General features: G+C 38.7%; 3 protein-coding genes across 3 annotated transcripts; 2 read left to right on the top strand and 1 right to left on the bottom strand.

Moving 5' to 3' along the window:
- The first annotated feature begins 1324 nt into the window (after positions 1 to 1324).
- Positions 1325 to 3844, top strand: LOC119997314 (3-ketoacyl-CoA synthase 11-like). The gene is made up of 2 exons (XM_038844239.1): positions 1325 to 1592; positions 1744 to 3844. Exon 2 carries the CDS (start codon positions 2062 to 2064, stop codon positions 3673 to 3675), a length of 1614 nt encoding a protein of 537 aa, XP_038700167.1. The 5' UTR covers positions 1325 to 1592; positions 1744 to 2061; the 3' UTR covers positions 3676 to 3844.
- A 1489-nt stretch (positions 3845 to 5333) lies between these two features.
- LOC119997641 (26S proteasome regulatory subunit 8 homolog A) lies at positions 5334 to 14196 on the top strand. Its single transcript, XM_038844785.1, has 9 exons — positions 5334 to 5642; positions 6443 to 6540; positions 9335 to 9559; positions 9702 to 9764; positions 9854 to 10017; positions 10499 to 10655; positions 10767 to 10865; positions 11942 to 12052; positions 13803 to 14196. Exons 1-9 carry the CDS (start codon positions 5441 to 5443, stop codon positions 13941 to 13943), a joined length of 1260 nt encoding a protein of 419 aa, XP_038700713.1. The 5' UTR covers positions 5334 to 5440; the 3' UTR covers positions 13944 to 14196.
- Positions 14197 to 16644: 2448 nt separating this feature from the next.
- LOC119997960 (potassium channel AKT1-like) lies at positions 16645 to 22344 on the bottom strand. The gene is made up of 11 exons (XM_038845206.1): positions 21991 to 22344; positions 20848 to 21213; positions 20714 to 20771; positions 20299 to 20619; positions 19963 to 20208; positions 19756 to 19854; positions 19584 to 19616; positions 19291 to 19476; positions 19000 to 19194; positions 18836 to 18911; positions 16645 to 17702 (listed from the first exon to the last, which is right to left on the bottom strand). Exons 1-11 carry the CDS (start codon positions 22176 to 22178, stop codon positions 16789 to 16791), a joined length of 2682 nt encoding a protein of 893 aa, XP_038701134.1. The 5' UTR covers positions 22179 to 22344; the 3' UTR covers positions 16645 to 16788.
- Between the last annotated feature and the right edge of the window lie 567 nt (positions 22345 to 22911).

Raw genomic sequence — 22911 nt, 5'->3', positions numbered from 1 at the left:
TTGAAAAAAATCTGTTGTTTGGTGAAGGACCTTCCCTCGCAGGCAATGATTTTCCCAAATGAAACAAGTCCATGGGCAGGTGATAAAGAGGTGGGATCTAGTTTCCACTTCTCTGCCACAAAACAAGCAATGAGGATCAATAGGGAAGCCACGATGGATAAGTTTCTCTCTTATGGGGAGACCATTATGAAGCAATCTCCATGCAAAAATTTTAATTCTACTGGGACACTTGATTTTCCACATTTTTTGCCAGACATCTGTTTGCAGCTGAGGGATAGTAGCCTCCATGGATTCATCAGAAGCACACGCAATCTTGTATGTCGAACGAACAGAGAATAGACCCGAGGGATTGTAGGTCCAGTAGAAAGTATCCCTGGCCATAGTATTACGTAAGGGAACAGTAGTAATATTGGACACTACCCCTGGGGGGAAAAATTCATTTACAAGGTCAGTTCGCCATCCTCCTCCATCATGGTCAATCAAAGAGGAAACAGGGAGTTCCGCCACTTCTTGAGCAATTTCTATGTCAAAATACCCCGATTCAGTGCGCAGCCATGGGTCTCTCCCAATTCGGAGAGAATTCCCATTTCCCACCCTACACCGAAGCCCCTTCTTCAAAGTATCTCTAGCTGATAAGATACTAGACCAAACAAAGGAGGGATTAGAGCCCCTAGTTGCTTCCAGAAAAGAGGTTCTTGGGAAATAACGAGCTCTAAGAATTCGAGAGCAAAAAGATGAGTCATTTGTGAGGATTCTCCATCCTTGTTTGGCTAGTAGGGCCTCATTAAAAGCTCGAAAATCACGAAACCCCATTCCGCCACTCGTTTTAGGAGCACACATCCTTTTCCAACTAACCCAACAATTTGTCCGTGCACCATTGCCAGATGTACCCCACCAAAACCCTTTGGCTAACTGGTTGAGATCATCAACTAGCCCATATGGCAGTTTATATATACTCATCGCATAGGTAGGGATCGCCTGTAGTACTGATTTTACCAAGACACCTCTCCCTGCTTGGGATAAGGTTTTCTCCTTCCAGCCCTTGATTTTTGACCACATGCGTTCCTTGAGGAAGCTAAACACTTGTCTGCGATTCTTTGATGCTAGAGCCGGCATCCCGAGATAAGAGGAATTTTCAGTAAACCAGTTCATGCCCAGCACAGCTAGCACATTTTCTTGATCTTGGGGAGACACATTTGGACTAAACAGAACAGATGATTTGTCCGGATTGAGGTACTGTCCAGAGCTATCACTGAAAAATTTAAGAGTCTCCATAATGTTAGTTATCATTGTGACTCGTAAATTTGTAATTTGCAGTCAAAACTCGAAACATTCAAAGCCAGTACGCGCCGCCTTCACTTCTCTCTCTCAAAAACGTGTGTATATTTCTCCACGTCCCTTGGTTTCTTCTCCACTTTCGCTCCTCAAATCGTCCTTGTTTTTCTCCGTCATCATTTCTCCTCAAGTTCCTTTTCTCTCTATTTATTTATAGTTTAGTTTATTAGATCGCTATACTTCTATTGTCTCTCTCTCTCTCCATCTTCTTCCTTTGGCTCTCTCCGACGAGAATCTGGACGGAACTTGCATTCAAGGTTAGTCTCTTTTTTTTATGAATTGACTGATGTTCTAATACTATTCGTTTTGATCCGGGTTTTGCTTCTGCTATGATTATTTTATATTATCTCAATCTATTTAGTCCCAGATTTGAATGCTGATCTGTTTTTCGTGCATCGTGGTGTTTAGTTGAAGATGTGTTTCTGATGTGAATTACGTGATCTGTTTTTCGTGCAACGTCAATCTACAAGCTTTTAATCCATTCGAGTTCCTTTTTCATCGTAATGATGTTTGTACGCTCAACACATTGATTTAGATTTTCTGCTGCATCTCATTTGAGGTACCCTTTGGAACGCCCCGAAGTTTCTTCTTTTTATATTCCTGTGTCATATATTAATCAAGAAGGAAGAATTTCTGATTGGTTTCAGTTATGAGTTTAAGAAAATTTGAATTTCTTTTTTCTTTTGAAGTGCGTATGTTAAAAGTTTTTTTGATTTGATCTGCCCCATGTCCCCAAAAAATTCAGAAGAAGAATATCTCACCAATGATATTGAGATTTTTGGCAGGGAAAAAATGGCAGAGCCTAGACCAGATATGCCTTTGATCCCACCAACTTCCTCTTCTTCACCATCCCGAAAACTCCCCGATTTCAAGAAGTCAGTCAAGCTCAAATATGTGAAGCTTGGATATCACTACCTCATCACCCATGGAATGTACCTTTTCCTTTCCCCTCTTGTGTTTGTGATTGCTGCTCAGCTCTCAACATTTTCACTCCAAGATCTTTATAACATTTGGGAGAATCTCCAGTACAACTTTATTTTTGTGATCCTTTGCACTACTCTCCTTGTTTTTCTATTCACCCTCTACTTTCTCACTCGCCCCAGTCCTGTATACCTCGTGAACTTCTCCTGCTACAAGCCTGAAGAGGCAAGAAAATGCACCAAAAGGATTTTCATGGATCAATCTCGGATGGCTGGTGTGTTCTCTGAACAGAATCTTGAGTTTCAGCGCAAGATTCTAACTAGATCTGGCCTCGGTGATTCTACATATCTACCAGAGGCTGTCTTGAACATTCCTCCAAACCCTTCTATGAAAGAAGCTCGGAAAGAAGCTGAGGCTGTGATGTTTGGTGCTGTTGATGAACTTCTGGCTAAGACTTGTATAAATCCCAAAGATATTGGAATCTTGGTTGTGAATTGTAGCTTGTTTAATCCTACACCATCTCTATCTGCCATGGTTATCAATCATTACAAACTTCGAGGAAATATAGTCAGCTACAATTTGGGTGGGATGGGTTGCAGTGCTGGCTTGATCTCAATTGCTCTTGCTAAAGATCTTCTTCAGGTCCATCCTAACTCCTATGCCTTGGTGATTAGCATGGAGAACATCACATTGAATTGGTATTTTGGAAATGATCGATCGAAACTTGTCTCAAACTGTTTGTTCCGCATGGGAGGGGCTGCAATACTACTGTCTAACAAACGATCTGACAGAAGAAGATCCAAATACCAATTGGTACATACTGTCCGAACTCACAAGGGTGCTGATGATAAGTGCTTCGCCTGTGTTACCCAAGAAGAGGACCCCAATGGGAAGATTGGTGTAACATTGTCGAAGGAGCTCATGGGAGTTGCAGGAGATGCCTTGAAAACCAACATCACCACATTGGGGCCTCTTGTTTTGCCAATGTCCGAACAATTGCTTTTCTTCGCTACGCTAGTGGGGAGGAAACTTTTCAAGATGAAGGTAAAGCCGTATATCCCAGATTTCAGACTAGCTTTTGAGCATTTCTGCATTCATGCTGGAGGAAGAGCTGTTTTGGACGAATTGGAGAAGAACCTACAGCTTTCTGAGTGGCACATGGAGCCATCAAGGATGACACTTTACCGGTTTGGCAACACCTCAAGCAGTTCTCTTTGGTATGAATTGGCCTATACAGAAGCCAAAGGAAGGGTGAAGAAAGGAGATAGAACATGGCAAATAGCTTTTGGTTCAGGATTCAAGTGTAATAGTGCGGTCTGGAAAGCTCTAAAGACCATTAACCCTGCGAAGGAAAAGAACCCATGGATGGATGAAATCAAGCAGTTCCCTGTGGAAGTTCCAAAGGTATCAACTATCTGAAATCTGAAGTGCAAAGGCAGTGATTGTCTTGGAATTCAGGTGTTAGGATTTATTCTTCCATTCCTAGTCAGGCAGATTAGTACTCTAGCAGTCATTATTGGGATCGGGGGGGTTTCTTTGTAATCCTGTTTCACATGTGGTATTTGGTTGGTATTGTTTGGCTATTGATTCATTGAGGGGAGAATTGTTAAAAATCCCACATCGGCTGGGATGGCTCTTGTTGTCTTGTATAAATGAGGCAAGCCTTCCTCCCCTTAATAGGCCTTTTCGGGGGAGGGCCGAAGGGCCCAACTTGTTGTCATGGTATCGGAGCCGGCACGTATCATCCCGCACATGGAAAAAGCCCAAAAAATGGGGGACTGGAGTGCCCAGCCCATGTGTGAGGGGGCGTGTTAAAAATCCCACATCGGCTGGGATGGCTCTTGTTGTCTTGTATAAATGAGGCAAGCCTTCCTCCCCTTAATAGGCCTTTTAGGGGGAGGGCCGAAGGGCCCAACTTGTTGTCAAGAATTTCGAGTTAGAAGCAATCAATGTTAGGGTGGGACTGGAGTGCCCAGCCCATGTGTGAGGGGGCGTGTTAAAAATCCCACATCGGCTGGGATGGCTCTTGTTGTCTTGTATAAATGAGGCAAGCCTTCCTCCCCTTAATAGGCCTTTTAGGGGGAGGGCCGAAGGGCCCAACTTGTTGTCAAGAATTTCGAGTTAGAAGCAATCAATGTTAGGGTGGTTGTATTTTCATGACTGCAATTAGATTATTGGAATGGAAGTTGTTTCTTGTTGTTTATTTTTGGCTGACAAGGTAAGAGAGTATGAGTATGAGGGAGGCAATCGCAAAAGATAAATTGATGCATGACTAAACAGACTTTAGTGGAAAGAAGTTGAAGAAAATGAAACCAAGATTATATATAGGAGCCACAGTGAAGAGAATTTGTTGTGATTATATATGTCCTTATAAATAAATAACTATAGAATCAACATGAAATTTACCAAAACAATTTACGTTATTTCTAGGACCAAACTGATGTGCTGTCCGCCTAAATGAAAAGATGTCAATATAATATGTTTAATATATATAGATAAATCCAGTTCATAACCCATGACAATTTTCTTGAATGACAATAATCACAACATCCCGTAATAACTCTGAAGGACAACAATCACAACATCCCATAGTAACTCTGCAGTTAAACATGCTTATATGAGAGCACTATTAGGATGGGTGACCTCTTGGAAAGGTAAAGTCATGTGGGTCCGATGTATTCATGAGAATTGGACACGAAAGTGGACAATATTGCCCATGTGTATATGGGCCGGAAATTTTAATATAATATGCATTAGAAATTAGAATGAATATTATCACAATCAAATTGAAGGATCCATGAGATAAAAGGACAGGAAATGCAGTCCTACTCAAATTTGAGCACTAAATTCTGTAAAACTAACGCATATTTAATATTTTTTTGGCTTCATCACTAGTGACTTGGTTGGTTTATGCAGCCACAAAGAATTTTCGTATAGGAGCCAAAAATTCCTTGTTTTTCAACCAATCATGCTGCCCGGCCCATGGCCCATGGCCCATGGGTACTTTATAAAGGCCTTATTGAGCCTGGGCCTGGCTCAAAACTCTTCCCGTCCATCCGAACCGCCTATATACTTCACTTCGGGTCGCAGATCTCAACCGAACTCGACTCCCACTCCCACACTAGCTTGATTAGAAAGAAACATCTCCAGCACTTGGAAAGAGGAGAATAGGAGTTCGCTGGCTATGGCAACCGTCGGAGTGGAGACGAAGCAACCGGAATTGGCGGTGTCTGAAGAGATGTGCTCGGCCAAGGGGGCCGCGAAGCAGGGTGAGGGGCTGAGGCAGTACTATTATCAACACAACCACAAGCTGCAGCTTCTCCTCCGACAGAAGACACATAATCTGAATCGCCTTGAAGCACAGCGCAACGACCTTAATTCCAAAGGCAATCACTAAGCCCTAATTCGTTCATGTTCGGTGGATCTTTATTTTGAATTTTTTTTCCTTTTGTTTTCCGATTTGTTTAATTAGGTTAGGGTTTGGATTTCGATTTCTCCGTCTGTTGTTTTTACGATTGTAAATATTTCTTGATATTTTTGTTTCAAAAATTTCTGGGGTTACAAAGTTTATGTTAAATCACTATGAAAGAGATACCAAAGCTTAATTAACTGCCATGGTCGAAAAATTCATATCCTCAAGACTTTCCTTTTTCAGCTTCAGCAATTCGCAATATAATAGAAGAGACAAAGCACCCTATTTTATTGAGTTCGGTTTTACATTAACAATGTTGTGGTATCAGGTTGACTCGAAACCTCCTTACCTCGATACAAGATAGCCCTAATTCCATGCTATAGGTTGGGGGAAAATGTAGCAGCATATAGTTACTCCTCTAGTTTAGGATTTTGAATGTAGCGGCATTTAGTTACTCCTTTGGTTTGGGATTTTGAATGAATTGGATATTTCGTTCTATCCCAAATATTATGAGGTTTTGGAATTTTTGCATTTAACATGGATGTTGTTGAAGCCTCAGAACAAGATGGCTGCTCTTCATGCGTAATTGCGTATTGAGCTACTCACTAGGATATATGTTGTTCTCTGTTTTTGTTTTTTGGACCTTGATATGATGGTTTGTAGGACTCAGAGCTATTATCTAAACTGTATTTTTTTTTCATTATGGCCTCCTCTTTCTGTCTCCGTTGTATCTTAATGGGCCGCTGACATTATTTGAATTTATAACTTGGACAGTGAGGATGCTTAGGGAGGAACTGCAGCTGCTTCAAGAGCCTGGATCGTATGTTGGTGAAGTTGTCAAAGTAATGGGAAAAAACAAGGTTTTGGTTAAGGTACAGTACCTTCAACCCATGTGGTGATGGTGCCAAGTTCTGTAATTTGCATAAGTGTGTTTCACATTTTTTTTTTTTGGAGAGAATCAATGAATGGAAATGTCACAAAGAAAAAACATGAGATTCAAGTGTAGATATGTGGTTGTTAACTGCCAGAGAAAGGTGCACAAAACTACTCATTTCTTCTCCTTCCCATCCAACATTTATTCCCTATGCCTTCACTTTTGTATTTCCTCTAAACAATACAATGAGCTAGAAAGTTAAGTTAATCTGAGAAAAATTCCTACTCTGTTATTTCCATTCTGGATGAGTAGTAATCATAGACCTAAATCAGTTGTATAGATGCTGCGCCTCCCATCCAACGTCTTGGTTAGTCTTCCTTACTTGGTGGTGTCCCTACATAGGTAGATCTCCTTAGCACAGCTTCCTCCAATTCAATCTTTCGAGTCAAAATAGTGGTCCCTTTTAGTTCCAAGCATATTCTCCCATAACATGTTTCTAGTTGTTTCTCAAGATCCCTGTTCCAGTGTTCCTTGCACCCTAAATTTAACAAATTGGTGAATGTACTTTAAAGTTCAAAGCGGAAAAATATGTGAATATATGAAGCCACAAATGTTCGAAGCATATTCATAATTTTCGAATACAAGATTTTAAAGCTTTTATACTAAATGACACATTTTACCTATCAGGTTTTCTCCACTTACTAGTGCATTTTCATTGCCTTCTTGTATCTGTTAAGACATGCTACCCCATATCTGGTTTTGTGAGCACTCTCCTCTACAATGGAATGCAGACCATTATTTTGCAGGATAAGAAGCATCAATCTGTAAAGTTCAATTATATGACCTTGGAAATTTATCTGTGCTTTAATATCATGAGGTAAATGTTTTGATAATAAGAATTTGATTATTTGGTTATTTTGATGTGTGTCTAGGGTTTTCTCCACCCCTCCTTTCTTTCTTGCTAAATTTACTTGGGCTAGTGTTCGCAGCAACCCTAGCTTCTCTTTCTCTCTCTTGGTTCAAATTTTTTTTTCCAAATATCATTCCCTTACTTTCTCATTTGATCTCGATGTTGTTTTCATACTTTTCCTCCCAAAAAACCTCATAAAATTACATATGTTCCTTGCTGCCAAGTTTTCCCGTCTAGAAACCTAAATTTGCAGCAACTCTTAATTTGCATAGTTCAGATTTCCAAAATGCGTTCTACATCATTCATCCTTTCTTCCCAGCACTTCAGCACTGACGGACAGTCTTGCAACTTTGTGGCTATTGTGTCATCAAGATCTTTGAATGCAAGAACAATAAATTGGGCCAATGCCACTAGCTCTGGTGATATGGATTTATCCTTTTCAAAATTTCAAATATGCTTGGTAATCCTGCGACCTTGAAATTATTGGGATGCACGACTTTGGTTCTTCGATTTCCTTTCCAATCAAAAAAATTATTCCTAAATATCCTTTTTGTAAACCAGACTTTTCAGGAAAAAAAGGCATTTTTGAGCTCACTCAGCCTACTATCACCGCCAATAGTGATTACAACTCATCCAAACATAAAAATGCAGTGTCTATGGCATAGAAATCAAGAACGTGGCAATTGTAGTTATTCATATGATCCTGTTATCGGTTGTGTTGTTCAGAGTAGTCAAAGTCATGCTTAAGCGCGACTAGGGCTAAGGTGAGGCACTGAAGGGAATCAGCACCTTGCCTGGTTCGAGGCCCGTGGCCTTGACAAGGCGTGGATTAGGCGTGCTTTGTTGTGCCTGTCACACAAGGCGAGGATGGCGTCTTGTAAGAATGGGTCTTTACTTGCATGGGCGGGCCCTGAACCTTGAGCCCTGTTGATGGGAAAACAAAAGAAATAACAAAAGAAGAATGAGCTGCCCTAAACACTCACTCGGCTCGACGAGTAGAACACGCTGTAGACAAAGGATAATGACACTTGCTGCACAGCCTTGACCAGAAGTGACTGGGTGAAGAATTTCCTGCGCTTTCTCCTTCATTTCTTCTTCTTCATCATTGACAGAAGAATTTTCAGCACTTGGTCCTTCATTTCTTCTTCTTCTTCATCTTCTATAAACTATCTCATGCTGCTGTGCTCTGTTTGATTGTTTTGGGACTTTTTCTTTCTTTCTTTTTTCCCCTTCTGAAAGCTCTGGTCATGTAAGGGAGGCCAATCATACGTCTTTTTGTGGTAGTTGGATAGTGGGTGGCTGGGTGCAACGGGTTTCATACTGTATGTCATTACTTTGTCTGTTTTGCACCCGTGATCTCTAGGCGTGCCTTAAGGTGCTAGGTGTGGTTGGTGCCTAGGACATTTAACTACTCTGGTGTTGTTTTTTGCGTATCTTCATATTTGAGTCATGCTTTGTCTCTGGTTCGTGTCTATCCTGTCAACCAGTGACCCCCAATTATAATAGTGAACTTCTGCTGATGGGAACAATTATTGTGGCTAGAGGAAAGTTTCATTCAATTAAAGTTCCTTTTTAGTGAACAATCATTGTGGCGAGAGGAAAGTTTCATTCAATTAAAGGTTCTTTTAGTGTTTTATTTTTTCGGCTGGTATTTGTTTTCTCGATCTAAGGCCCTCCAGGCTTATGACTGTTGAGCTGTTTTGCCTTTGACTAACAATAGACCCACCTTAAGCAATATAGGATTTATATTCTACAATGATTTTGGAACTCAATTTTTGAAGATGGCGTGACCTTATTTCCTCAATCTTTGGATGCATTATATGGAGCGTACCACTGGCGTATAATACCTAATTTGTCCATTGATGTTCTTTTTTGCTTTCAGGTTCATCCAGAGGGGAAATATGTTGTTGATATTGATAAAAGTATTGATATTACAAAGATCACTCCATCAACAAGAGTTGCCCTCCGTAATGACAGCTATGTTCTTCATTTGGTATTGCCAAGCAAAGTTGATCCCTTGGTCAACCTTATGAAGGTTGAAAAAGTTCCAGATTCTACGTATGACATGATTGGTGGTCTTGACCAGCAAATTAAAGAGATTAAAGAGGTTTTGTTCTTTCAAATTCTTACTTTGGATATATGCTGTTCATTTTGTGCTGTGGATTTTCTTCATGTGATATGATCGCTTCATTATAATTTTCATTGTTGATTGGTCCTATTCTTTATTTTGTTCGGTACTAATATTTCAGGTCATAGAGCTTCCAATTAAACATCCTGAATTGTTTGAGAGTCTTGGAATAGCCCAACCAAAGGTGAGTTCTATGAACTTCTTCATCTGCTGATTCAATTTTCTTCTCTTTTTTTAATTGCTTTAACTAGCTGCATCTGTCTTGTGTGATAGGGTGTGCTTTTGTATGGCCCACCTGGTACAGGGAAAACACTCTTGGCTAGGGCGGTGGCTCATCATACTGACTGTACTTTCATCAGGGTTTCTGGTTCTGAATTAGTCCAGAAGTACATTGGAGAAGGTTCTAGAATGGTTAGAGAACTTTTTGTTATGGCAAGGTTTGCTTCTTACTTTCAGCTGATTTGTTCATTTAATGATTCAGTGGCTTGACCATTTATATGCCAGTTCTTCGCTGATTATTTGCTTTCCTATTCACTCTAATATATATTTTTTGGTTGGTTCCTTATGGGCATTGGGGTTCTATTTTTGGTTGACAATTTGGAATTGGGATTTGTTCATTCGGTTAGTATTATATATTGACAATATTGTTGAAGCTTGTGTCATATTATGCTTATGACTTGAATGGGATAATATAAATGAACTAGTTTCTGTTGGAAAGGTATACTACAGTTGAACCTCTTTTGCTTTCCCAGGGGGAAAAAAAGCTGAACCTCAAAACTGGTTTTTTTTACTGATGTTTGAAGTATTTGCATGCTATTATAACCTGATGCTGCATTTGAAAAACTACGTTCTACTTCTTATTTTGCAACATTGGTTATATATGTAACGTAATCAACTTATTTTCTCAATTGAGCGCAGAGAGCATGCTCCGTCAATCATTTTCATGGATGAAATAGACAGCATTGGATCTGCTCGAATGGAATCCGGAAGTGGCAATGGCGACAGTGAGGTGCAGCGAACTATGTTGGAGCTTCTCAATCAGCTGGATGGATTTGAAGCTTCTAACAAGATCAAGGTGTGCTAAATAGTTTTGAAGTGCACATAAAACTGAACTGTTGAACAATAGATCATCTGAATATGGTTCTTCAAATCACCTGTTACCTACCATAGCACTTCTCTGTAACAGGTTTTAATGGCCACTAATCGGATTGATATTCTTGATCAAGCTCTCCTCAGGCCAGGGAGGATTGACAGAAAGATCGAATTTCCAAATCCTAATGAAGAGGTACGTGCCTAGTTGCCTACTCTCACAATGGTATAAGAAGATCTAAATAAGCTTGTTCTGCTGTTTTCTTTTTTTTAAATTAACCCTCTATTGCAAAGAACAATGTGCTTTGTGAACTTAGTAAGGAATTAAGCATGTGTGGAAAATGAAGAAATGGATGTTCTGCCTATCATGTTTATTTAACATTGAAGGGTTCTGTGTAGATAACCTTGCTTTGTTTTGCTTCCCCTGGGCTTGGTTGAGGAAAGAATTAATGTTTTAATTAAATTGACTGACCATTCAAAAGAAAGTTAATTATCATACATTTTTCCATGTTAATGTCAAAACTCAGAAGTGTTTGATCTGCCAATTTTGTCAGAGACAGACAGAAGTGTCAAAATTATGCATTGTATGTGCAGCTTCAAAGATGTATATATATGTTGTATATGTAGCTTCTACATGATTGTTAGTAGGGGGGGTGTCTTTGAATGTATTTGGCAAACTAAAATTTTTGACATCCCCATTATGCAATAGAAGTGTCTGTCAGTTGATAGGTTATATGTTTGGGTTGGAAAAGTCAAATGCTTTTTATGTGACTAAAGTTAAAGTGCTTAATTGAGAGTATAATAGATTTGCCAAATTTGTGATTTTTAAGTTTAAAGTACACTTTGCTTCTTTTTTAGTATGTCCTTTTATCATTGACATTTTAAGTGTCCCGTATTCTTAGTACATTGTATATGGTTCTCATTGATCTAGTAAGAAAGTGAGTTGTGGTTGAATGAATTTGATAGGTGGTTAGGTTTCATAATTTTTTTTAATGGAAATATAAAGTTTATTGAACACGCACTAGGTTGGTTCCAGAAGCACACTATAGATGTGTCAGGTCACAAACTACCTCCTTTAAGTTATCAGTCGTATCCTACAGAGCCTTTAAACCAGAAAAGCATATAACACCAAGTACAGTCAATTTTATGTAAAGATGCTTCCTTTCCTTGGAAAACTCTGTTGTCACTGTTGTCTTCAATGTGGTGAGCTTTTCTCGATAAGAATGACATTCTGATGTGATGCATGATTCTGTGGGTGAAATTGTATTGCAGTCGCGTTTTGATATCTTGAAAATTCATTCAAGAAGGATGAATTTAATGCGTGGGATTGATTTGAAGAAAATTGCAGAGAAGATGAATGGTGCATCTGGTGCAGAGCTCAAGGTATGTGCGACCTTTTATGACCATATTCTGTCTTTGCTTTTAATTCTTTCAGCCTTCTCCATCATTATCAATAATGGCTGGTATGAGCATGAAAATTGAATTTTTGTGCATTTAGATTATTCATCCCAAAGCCGAACATGTGACCTAGTGGTAGAGTTGCAGGGGTGCAATCTAGAGGTTATAGGTTCGATTTCAGTACATATTATGTGGGGGTAAGGTCTGTGTACATCTTGCTTGTTCCCAACCTCGTTCACGGCGGGAGCCTCATGCACAAGAGTTGTTTACCTTTTAGATTATTCATCACAGAAAGCTGTTGATCTTTCTTTTTTTCAATCATGTTTTCATGTATTGGCTTGCACTATCTTTTTGATTTTTGAAATATATGATTTTAAAATTGGAGCCATATAAAAACTCATATGCCCCAATAGAGCAGTGCCACTGTTTGCATTGATTTGCTGAGAAGTTGACCTTGGAGTCCCATTTTTAACAACCTTGGTTGAACTTGTTTTAATGTATCTCACAATTTGTCAGGACCGAGTGGAAACAACTTAAATTTAGAACAGAACAGTGAATTATATGGCTATCAAAAAAGCTTCTCCACGAAAAGGTTTTTGGATCTAATTTATTGGTGTTCTATTTCAGATATAGCTGCCCATGTCCATTTCAGGTTCAGTGTTTCCAATTGAACTTGGATTTTCTGTGGTGGATGGGGAGAGCCAATACTTATGAAGTTGTTTGAGCCATGTTTGACACGTGCCACCCAAAGCACACACCTGATTTTCATTGTTTGTTTGTTGATCTGCCTCTCCTTTGACATGGAGGGCTTGGTGGTGGTCAGGAAAGCACGGACACTTGCATTTGCACGACACTTGCCCGACACTTGCTTATTTGAATTTTAAAATTTATTGTCGGACACGCGGTGCAAGCGTGTCCGACACTCCAAAACAAAAATATTTAATTTTAAATGGTCAACTTTAAAGTTGACAATTCCTAATCCTATTAAAAATGGATCAAAACGACTACTCCTAACCCTTTTAGAAATTGATAAAAAGAACAATATTCTCTTAAACACTTTTAGAACTCCTAACCCTTTTGGAGTTCTTCAAATAGCCAATTTGTCACTTGATGAACCAGAGTTAGAAGCTGTTATTTTTGATGACCGACGGATGGAGAATATTGAAGAATATCCAATTGAAGATTTAGATGCATGAAATTAATAATTATTTTTGGATCTTTTGATTAATATGATGTTATAATATTTTGATTTATAGTTGGATATTTATATGAATTAAATTTAAAAATATATTTAATTAATATTTATTTGCCGTGTCCTTGACGTGTCGTATCCTTAGAATTTTGAGAATTGCCGTGTCGGCGTATCTGTGCAGTGTCGTGTCCGACACTCGTGTCCATGTCCGTGCTTCATAGGTGGTGGTATTTTTGCAGCTGCTGTTTTGCTAGATCTAATATCTCAGTTGAAACCCAAATGATGGAAATTAGCGTGTACATGAGAAATGGCTGATATTAACCTAGAAACACTAGTTTATATAGCTGCAGCCTTTGGGCAAAATGGACTTGTGAGTTCCATTTAAGATTAGGGAATGGATCAAACATGATTAGCTTAGATTAACATTCAAGGGTGGTCGTATCTTTTTGTTCCATCGCTATTAGGTTGATACAAGTTCCAGGCCTTTTTCTTTAGCTGAACTTGATTGATATGAACACGGGTTACTCTTTTTCTATCTTACAGGCTGTGTGCACAGAGGCAGGGATGTTTGCTTTAAGAGAGAGGCGGGTTCATGTGACACAAGAAGACTTTGAGATGGCAGTGGCCAAAGTGATGAAAAAGGAGACAGAGAAGAACATGTCATTGCGGAAGCTATGGAAGTAATTGTAGAATTATCTTTGAAGGAACACGATATTATGTGCTACTTATATTCCCTGTATGGAATCACAGTCCTTTCCTGATGTCCGATGGTTAAATCATTTTGTAAGTTGGGAATCAACCTTCCTGTATCTTTGAGAACATATAGTTCCTGCTTGGGAGAAATTGCCGCTGGCGGTGTTTTTTTTTTTTTTTTTTTTTTTGAATTATGTCACAGATTATTCTCCTTTTACTTGACGCTCGGGAAACATTGTTCTAAGCTTGAGTGATGACTGAATGTGGTTCGACTTTTGTTTCGAGTTTTGATCTGATTGTCAGCCACTGCTCTTTACACATTTCACGAGCGTCGTTTAAAGACGCCAAGCAACCTTCCATCAACTAATGAGTCCTAAACGCTAAGCCAAACGGGGATGATCTTCTGATGGAATTTCCCATTTCGTGATGTGGACTTCGTTTGTACGGACTTGGGTTGACCTTTCTACTATAGATAACAGTAACTGTGCTCGACAATAAGAAATTATTTTAGGAAGTTGCAGGAAAGATCAATTAGAGTTACAGATAGTTTTTGATAACGGACCATGCGTTCCGAGGCCACCAGTACCGGAAGTGGTAACAACTAATAGAAGTGGTAACAACTAATAGAACAGGCCTGGGCATTTGTGAAGCTTTTCTATGTTGTCTAGTCTTGGTATAGTAAACGACGGACATCCCAACATCAAACGTGATGAATATTTTGGTAATAAGAACAACCAGAGCATGTAATCTATTTTCCAGTTAAGCTTCTTCTTGAGTTCGTTAAAAGTTCATATATATAGAAAGAAATAATTTCACCTCCTTTTGATCATCCACAACATTGTCCAAGCTCCGATCATCTTCTGATCAGGTTCAATTTTATAGTAGTAAAAAATGTAGTGGGTTTTGATAATTTTTTCTATACTGCGTCAAAATCAAATGCATATAAAAACCCAACAAAAGAAATCCACCTGCGTGAGTGCGAAAACTCTCACTCGCTCTCTTAAGAGAATTGGACAGGTGTGGGCAAGCCAGGCTTGCCTCACCCATTTTAATATATAGTATAGACTGTCCATGGATCATGCATTTGTAGAGGAAGTTCCTTCTTATATTTACACAGGAAAAAAACAGACCAGTTGTTTTAATTATGTGTTATTGGATTCAGCAACGGACAATGTTAGATCCCCTTTCAAAGGGATTATTGAGGACTTCAAAGGGAGAAAAGCCTGTTATAAACAAGATTGGCCTGCTGCACTCTGCTCCGGTCCCAGGTTCCCCTCGATTTCTTTTCTCAATCTTTTCTTTTTTTCTTTTTTGTTGTGTAAACTTCATCTACCTTTCATGTAATATTGGTGGTATCTGTTTGTCAGGCTACTGGCTCCGGCTATGTACATATTCTTTGCATCTGCTCTTCCAGTTATTGCTTTCCGAGAGCAACTAAGGAGAGAAATAGGTCCTCTACATTTTGCCATTTGAATTATCTGATCGATCACATTGTGTAGAGTGTAGACATCAATGCACTCCTCTTCTTCATTTTTTTTTTCCCGGCTCTTCTCAGATGGAAGCTTGAGCACAGGGCTTCCACAGCTATATGTGGCATCATTCACTCAATATTGGGTGGGCAGCCTCTCTTGATTGTTGGAGTTGCAGAGCCCACTGTTATAACTTATAATGTATACCTACTTATACAGTTTTACTAAGGGAAGGGAAGGGAAGATCTTGGAAAGAAGTTGTTATTGGCTTGGTCTGGATGGTATTAACAGGAATATTTCTTCAGTTGCAAATAGCCTGTATATATAAGTATAGGAATAACTTTAAAATTTTTGTAGGGTATGTGTCTGGCCTGCTGTCCTACTCTTTCTTCTTGCAATATTTAATGCTTGCACAGTCATCACCAAATTTACAAGGATTGCTGGGGAAACTTTTGGCACGTTAATTGCAGTTCTATTCCTTCAACAAGCTCTGAAGGTATGCATATTTATGCTTTAGTGTCTTGATCAGTCTGTACTGGCTGAAAAGTAAGGTCGATTGAAATTTGAAAATTTGTACATGAAATGCATGGGATTGTAAGTGAGTTCAAAATCACTAAAGATGAGGATCCAAGTTCAGTGATGTACCAATATCCATGGCTATATGTAAATGGGTTGCTGGGTATTCTATTCACCTTTGGCTTACTCTTTGGTGCTATAAAGAGTAGAAAGGCTAGAACATGGTCTTATGGTACAGGAAAAGAGAGACATTGTAGTAAAATGCTGGAACATCTGTTTTTCCCGGTTGCAGGTCTCATATGAAAATCAATCAGGACTCAGGAGATGACGACAGTGAAGCAGAATCAGATGATTCTGAGATACTGGATGAGTTGACAAGCAGCAGAGGAGAGTTAAAGCTGAGATCTAGAAGCTTTGGTGCAGAAAAGCACATTCAGGCAAGAATCTGATATATTGCTCCCACTCTGCATGTTTGTTTGAGCAAAAAACTGGGGTTGGAAACAAATCAATGTTTTTAACAATGCCAAGTGAATCTTTTCAGCATTGATGCAGGTTCAGCCCTTGGATGAAGAATCAGGAGAAGACTAATGACTAGGCCTGGAATCATCTACGAATCAAGTTTACGTGGAGAAGCGAAAAGTTGCCAAAGGTAATATATCACATATCAGAGATTTATGGAAATCTAAAGGCATGTGGTTACCGAGTTGTAAGTTTGAATATGGACATTTCACTGCATGAATTTCATTAAATTTTCTCTTTCATTTTTCTTTTTGAGACGAACTTATACATCTCCAGTGGCACTTACAGAGAAGAACCATGCAAAAAAAAAAAAACAAAAGGAAATGAGTCGACTACAACTCCCCTTCTTTTTGGGAGACGTGACAATTCTTTTCTTGCATACCCTGATTGCTTTCAAATATAAGATGATCACCATCTCGAATAACCTCTATATCATCAATTTCAGCACTATCCTTGACTAGAATTCTACTTGGATAGAATCCAAATTTCTTCAAACCCATCTCAAGTAGCTCTTGAAAGGTCTTAGGAAGTAAGACTAATTTTCCTGCAACTTCTCCTTTTTGTGGGCAACTAATGGTCACCCTACAAGGGTTACTTCCACCATACTTTCCGGTGCCATTAGCCTCATTATGCGAAAAGAGCGTGTCTTTCTCCGTATTGTGGGCAGCTGACATTATCCCAAAGAGTGAGTTGTGGAAATTATTAGTCCTTCGCCTCGGACGGGATTGGCTCCAAGATCTATCCGTATTCGAAAATGTGCCTTCCTGGGATGGAGGACGGATGGTTGGTTCACTTGTAAACCTACCAAGGAAGCGAATACTCTGCTGCTGTGGCCGTTGTTCTGGAATTTTGACAACAGACTGAGTTTTCGGCTCTTCACGAGATTCGAATATAAATTTTATTTCTTCATGTCCTTGTTGATCTGCCAGAGTCCTTGGAGTCCAACCATGAACATCTGGTTCGTCCATATTGGCACCATGGTCTAGGAGGTATTTCACTATTTCAACATTGTCTTCACAAACAGCAACATGGAGAGCTGTTGTTCCATTGCTTTTAGGACATCTGATATCCCCTCCATACAGAACAATTTGCTTGAGCAAGTCTAAGTTGTTTTGCTCAGCAGCAGTGCAAGCAAACTGACCCACTTCTCCACAGTTTATGTCTCCACCATTGTCCTTTAACAACTTGATTACTGGTTCATGATCACCCAGCATTGCCTCCCATAGAGGGACATTCCCATCCGAATCTGCTTAAAATGCAAATTTTGTTGAATCATTTTTAGTAACTGGTTTCAAGTGTTAAGTAAACTGCTAAAGAGCACAATCAAAGCAACGTTCACAATGAAAAAACATATATGTTAATCTGTCAGTAAATTAACTTTTATCATTCAGGATTCTGTCATTAACTGTAATAACTCCCCATAACAGTTGGTGCACAAGGCATGCTACAAACAAACATTTCATAGCAACTTGACAATAAATTTTGTAACAAAAGTTGACATATCAAGAGAAGATAGATTCATTTGCTTTGACTTATTAAGCACACATGATATTTTAGAACGGACAGGTTGCCAACCAGTTGATATTAGAAGGTTTTAAATAATATCTGAAGAAGACTTCTTACTACTACCCTTTGCAGATGACATATACATTTGAAAAATTATCAAGATGGCTAAATCATGCATGTTCTGTGTATAAACGACAGTATAATCACTGGATTTGACACGCATGCTAGACCAATAATGTATGTATAAAATATCAAAATCTGATATATACATAATGGACATCAAAAACTAAGTTTAAACAAAAGAAAATTATGGTAAGCCGACAAGATTAGTCTAAAATTTCAGATAAAGATGTTACAAGTGTAAGAAAACTTAAGAGGTACGATGAAGGACTAATGCATTACATCACATCATATGATAATCAATGAGGAAATCCATTGTTATGTCAGCAAAACCTCATTGATGCCTCGCATATTTGTCAACTAGTATTGTAAGATTTGAAGAAAACAGCAAAAATTACAGTTTTTAGATTTGCCAAGGTCAACACATAACAACAATGAATATCCAAATATTTCAAGGCCAGAAAAGAGACAGATATACGTCTTAATCGTAATGGACGATTACTGATAAAGGAGCCCACTATGTGTAATTTGAAGCTTTCTATTGAAAATAATCATGTTTGATTATTGATATAATCTCAAATAGACTATCCAACAACTACTTTCAAATAATTAAAAGTTGAAGAAGCAAGGAAGCAATTATAAAAGAAGCTAAAAAGAAAAAGAAAAAAAGCAACAATGAAAAAGCATAATTGAAACTGGTTACTTAAAGTATAATTGAAACTGGTTATGATCTAGTAATGGACTAGAAAATACCTTTACTATTCGTATCTGCCCCATAATCCAGCAGAAGAAGCACACAGTTCTCGCTACCTTTAGACGCTGCTATATGCTAATTTTACAAACATAAACATCATTATGTGATTGTTATAAGACTTTGATGCATTATCGAAATGTGAAGCGAACATTGTCTAGTATACCAGAGCTGTCCTTCCATTGTTGTCCGACTCATTTGGGTCTAGTCCTCGTTTCAACAGCTGATGCACCAATAAATCGTCTTCCCTTAATGCAGCAAAACATATGCTGAGTGGCAAGTCCATTCTACCCCGAGCAAGCATGTTCTCTGTTTCCAGTAAAACTCCTTCCATAATTGGGTCCTTGCAATCTTTCAGATGCTGTTACAAGGACGTCACACTAGTCAAATAAGAACTCAAGAATACAGCTGAGGTTTCTATCAGATGTTACTGACTTGAGAACTAAAATATACAGACCTGAAGGAGATTGTTCATGATTATGGTTCCATCTCCAACATTGGCCTGGATAATATTCAGGAATGTAGTGCGATTCAGCCGTAGAAGCTGGCTCAGTCGTTTGGTCCGCACTGTGAAGAGCTGTGGCTTATAACATAGGACACCAATTTCACCACAGACATCACCAGTTTTTGCCTCTCCTACAATCTGCAATAAATCAACATAATTTAATCCAGCATATTCTTTGTGGTGGAACTAATTCTCTGATATGTATGAGTCTGACTATCTTTTCACGTTTCAGTGATTAAACTTGCCTGTTCAACACCATTTTTCAGAACCAGTAGATCCTGTTGGAGAAATTCAAATATGAGAGCTTATAAATTGGAAATTTTGTATGAAATGAAAATATGAATTCAAGACAACGTAACCAAAGGAACAAAAAAGTAAAGTAATGGTAACCAAAGTGAAGGGGATATAATTTTTTACCACAGCACCGCTGACAAGTACGTAGAAGTCTGTTGGCGCTTCATTCTGCAGGATTACATCTTCTTTGGGAGGAAAGTACTCGGCTTTCATCTCTGACACCTTCAAAAAAATTTCATGTAATAAAAATAGTAATTACTAACACAATCCACCATCCACCATGAATAAAAATATTGACAGAAAAAACTGAGCATGTTTTAGTAAACTTACCAGCTGAAAAAGCAAGTCGTTAGAAACCCCACGAAATAAGTAGACCTTATCGACAAGAGAGTAGAAAAGATAATGTGAAACGCTTGATCTAATTGCTTTAGGAAGGGAATCAAGAGTTTCTTGTTGTTGCAGTCCCTCTGAATCTGTTCTAAATTTTAAACATAAATGTGCTAGCATTTGATCTTGCAAGCGAGGAGGCAGTTGGTTCCTCTGGGAAAAACTTGAAGCAGCTTGTATGGTATCCCTCTGGACGTCATAAGCAGACAGTTACTGAGAATTTAGTTTGAAAATACGTCGAATGCCAAATAAAAAAAAAGTTAGAACAAGTTTACTAACGAATCTTCTAGTTCGACTAGTCCCATGGAGAACCAAATTGGTCATGTTTCCAATCAAGTAAGCTGTCAATCCAAGATTGAAGAGCATAAAGAAAATGTCAAAGATCATCTCCCTTGTATTGACAGGGTGCAAGTCTCCATAGCCAACAGTCGTCAGGGTAGTGATAGACCAGTAAATCGAAGTCACGTACCGACTCCACACACTTTTTTGAATGAAATCACTTCCCAAGGATGACCCAATCCAGGTCCTTGCAGGGTCACCATAATTTGCGGCAATGTTATAGTAAAAGCATCCGGCGCAATGAACTGCGAAAAAAGTGACCTGTATACAGAATCCAAATCATTATAGGATACTGCGTTGCATAAGAAAATGTATGCATCTCTATTATGTAAAGAAGCAAAGGTCTTTAACTCACACAAATAAGTTTACCGCATCGAACCCAGAAGTAGTTATAGTGCCTATCTTTCTCCAATCTGCTTGAAAAAACATTATATGGGTGAATCATAACCAAAAGGATCCAAGTGCCACTGAGATGAACTGGAACTATACCTGGAAAAAAGAGCACTAACTCTTCTGAGACGCCAAAGTCGGAGCATATTGAACAAGCCATAAGACCTGAATGATTCAGGGGAGAGTTTCTGAACAAGCTCTGAAGGGATTGTGGAGATGACGTCGAGGACCAACCAGGAACGTATGTACTTCCAAGCGATTTTCTTTGGATTGTCAACAAATAAGTAGGTGGCTCTGTCAAGGTAAGCTACGAAGAAGGTGAGAACAATGTCAATACCGAAGAATCCATTGACAACATTGTCTGTAATGGAGAGTGGCGGCTGTGGCTTTTTGAGGAATCCGAATTCAAACGGGGAAACCCAAGCAGTGTATATCACCAGAATAACCAAGAATGTTTCCCATAACCTGCAAGAATCGTTTGAATTTCAGCTAATTTTGGAACTGAATTATTACCTAAAAATATTCTAAAATTCACTGCAGTCAGCAGTCTCTCTCTCTCATTCTGGGTCAAAACAATGCGTCCCTTTTTCCAAAGAAGTCCACCAGAAAAATCTCATGGCCACCAACTGGGAAACTTCAACAAAATACAGTTTCAACATTCAAAACCCGTGTGGAGAAACGTTTTTAATACATACGCCGTTGCATTGAAAGAAACAGAGGATCTTAGAAATAAAAACTTAATATCCCCATACTTCCCAGCGGATGAAAGACATTAATTCTCATCATAAAACAAAATGGGGGAAGAAAATCTACAGTGATCTTTCCCCCTAAACACCCAAAAGGGGCAAAAGAAAAGGTAGAAAATAAATAACACATTGAAGTCACTTAAAAAATCCCAATAAAAACAAAAGAACAAACTTTAAGAAGCAGTGTAAAAAATAATTAACGCAGATGGAATCAAACAACTAAAGAAATTCATCGACTTCTGATACAAACAAAGTGTCAAAATCTCAAAATACTATAGTATACAAGACAATTAATGTCCTTCACCGTCTTTGCCACATGTACTCACCAAAATAATGCAACAAGGATAATAACATTAAAAAAAATATATGAAGAAGAAGCCAGCTATGTCAGTTACATGTCACTAAATAGAGGGCGCTAGAAAAAGGACAAAATTTGAATCCGAGAAGAAAGACAAGAAGAAGAAGGGAAAACAAAGACGGCATTGTTGATGGTCACCTGTATCGACGGTCATAAGGAGAAATAATGAATCTCCTGAGCTTGACTCGGCGGTTACTCCTGGCTCCAAGAGACGGCAGAATCCCATTAGAGAGACTGTAATGGCTTCCATCTCTTGACATCTGCTCTATCCCCTCTTGCCCACAAACAGACACCCCAAACACTCCTCTGTTTCGCAGGCCATCCATATATTGCTAATTAGACGATAAAACCTTCGTCTTCTTCTTCTTATTCTATAATACGTTATGTTATGTTTTCCTCCTTCTCCTCCTTGTTCTTCTTAGTTGTTGTTGGTTTCTCCTCTTTATATTGAGAATTGACTATTGAGTGGCACGCCCCTGTCGTTTCCTTGAAAATCATACAAGCAAACTTTGGTTTTGTTTTAAATTTACAGTTAATTCCCTGTGATGGGTCCAAATTAGGATTCGTAGATTTACTTGTTTGCCCCTACTTCCTTTGGGATAGAAGCGATTATAACGGACTTTCCAATTGGGTTTGGCGCTGATTGAATGTTCACGCAGACCCCAGAAGGGCGTGAAAAGGAGTTTGAGGTCACGTGCTTGTCTTGTGACGTTAGCCGCCGACTGCCGATGGGAATAACCAAACCCATTTAAAGGACTTATTTTATTTTTTTCTTTTCCGAAAATTAAGGCTTGCCTTTTTTGTTGGGTTTAATAGGGCTGTTTCCAATTTTGTGTGACAGATTAAGACCAAATCAATCAGATCTTTGTTAATTACGACTCATTTTTTGAATTTCTTCTTCCGTCATTTACCAATATTAATTATTAATTAACTCTGTCATTTGATTTCCTTTCAACATAAATATATATATATATATATGTGATGAATTGATGATCATACATAATATAGTACGTATTATTCTCATTAAAATAAAAAAAAAAGTAAAACCACCAAATCTCC

This window comes from Tripterygium wilfordii, chromosome 4, assembly GCF_013401445.1.
Source record: "Tripterygium wilfordii isolate XIE 37 chromosome 4, ASM1340144v1, whole genome shotgun sequence".
Taxonomy (NCBI): domain Eukaryota; kingdom Viridiplantae; phylum Streptophyta; class Magnoliopsida; order Celastrales; family Celastraceae; genus Tripterygium; species Tripterygium wilfordii.
The sequence above is the reverse complement of the archived record's forward strand: the minus strand, read 5'-3'. Positions and strand labels throughout refer to the sequence as shown.

Bases quoted from the DNA above. Each gene is read 5' to 3' on its own strand.
- LOC119997314 (XM_038844239.1), top strand. From the start codon at position 2,062: ATGTCCCCAAAAAATTCAGAAGAAGAATATCTCACCAATGATATTGAG.
- LOC119997641 (XM_038844785.1), top strand. From the start codon at position 5,441: ATGGCAACCGTCGGAGTGGAGACGAAGCAACCGGAATTGGCGGTGTCT. The intron at 6,541-9,334 runs GTACAGTACCTT...TTTTGCTTTCAG, and splicing joins AAAACAAGGTTTTGGTTAAG to GTTCATCCAGAGGGGAAATA. The intron at 9,560-9,701 runs GTTTTGTTCTTT...CTAATATTTCAG, and splicing joins AAATTAAAGAGATTAAAGAG to GTCATAGAGCTTCCAATTAA.
- LOC119997960 (XM_038845206.1), bottom strand. From the start codon at position 22,178: ATGGATGGCCTGCGAAACAGAGGAGTGTTTGGGGTGTCTGTTTGTGGG. The intron at 20,620-20,713 runs GTGAGTTAAAGA...TTCTGTATACAG, and splicing joins GATGCGGTAAACTTATTTGT to GTCACTTTTTTCGCAGTTCA. The intron at 19,195-19,290 runs GTCTGTATATTT...TCCTTGTAACAG, and splicing joins TCATGAACAATCTCCTTCAG to CATCTGAAAGATTGCAAGGA.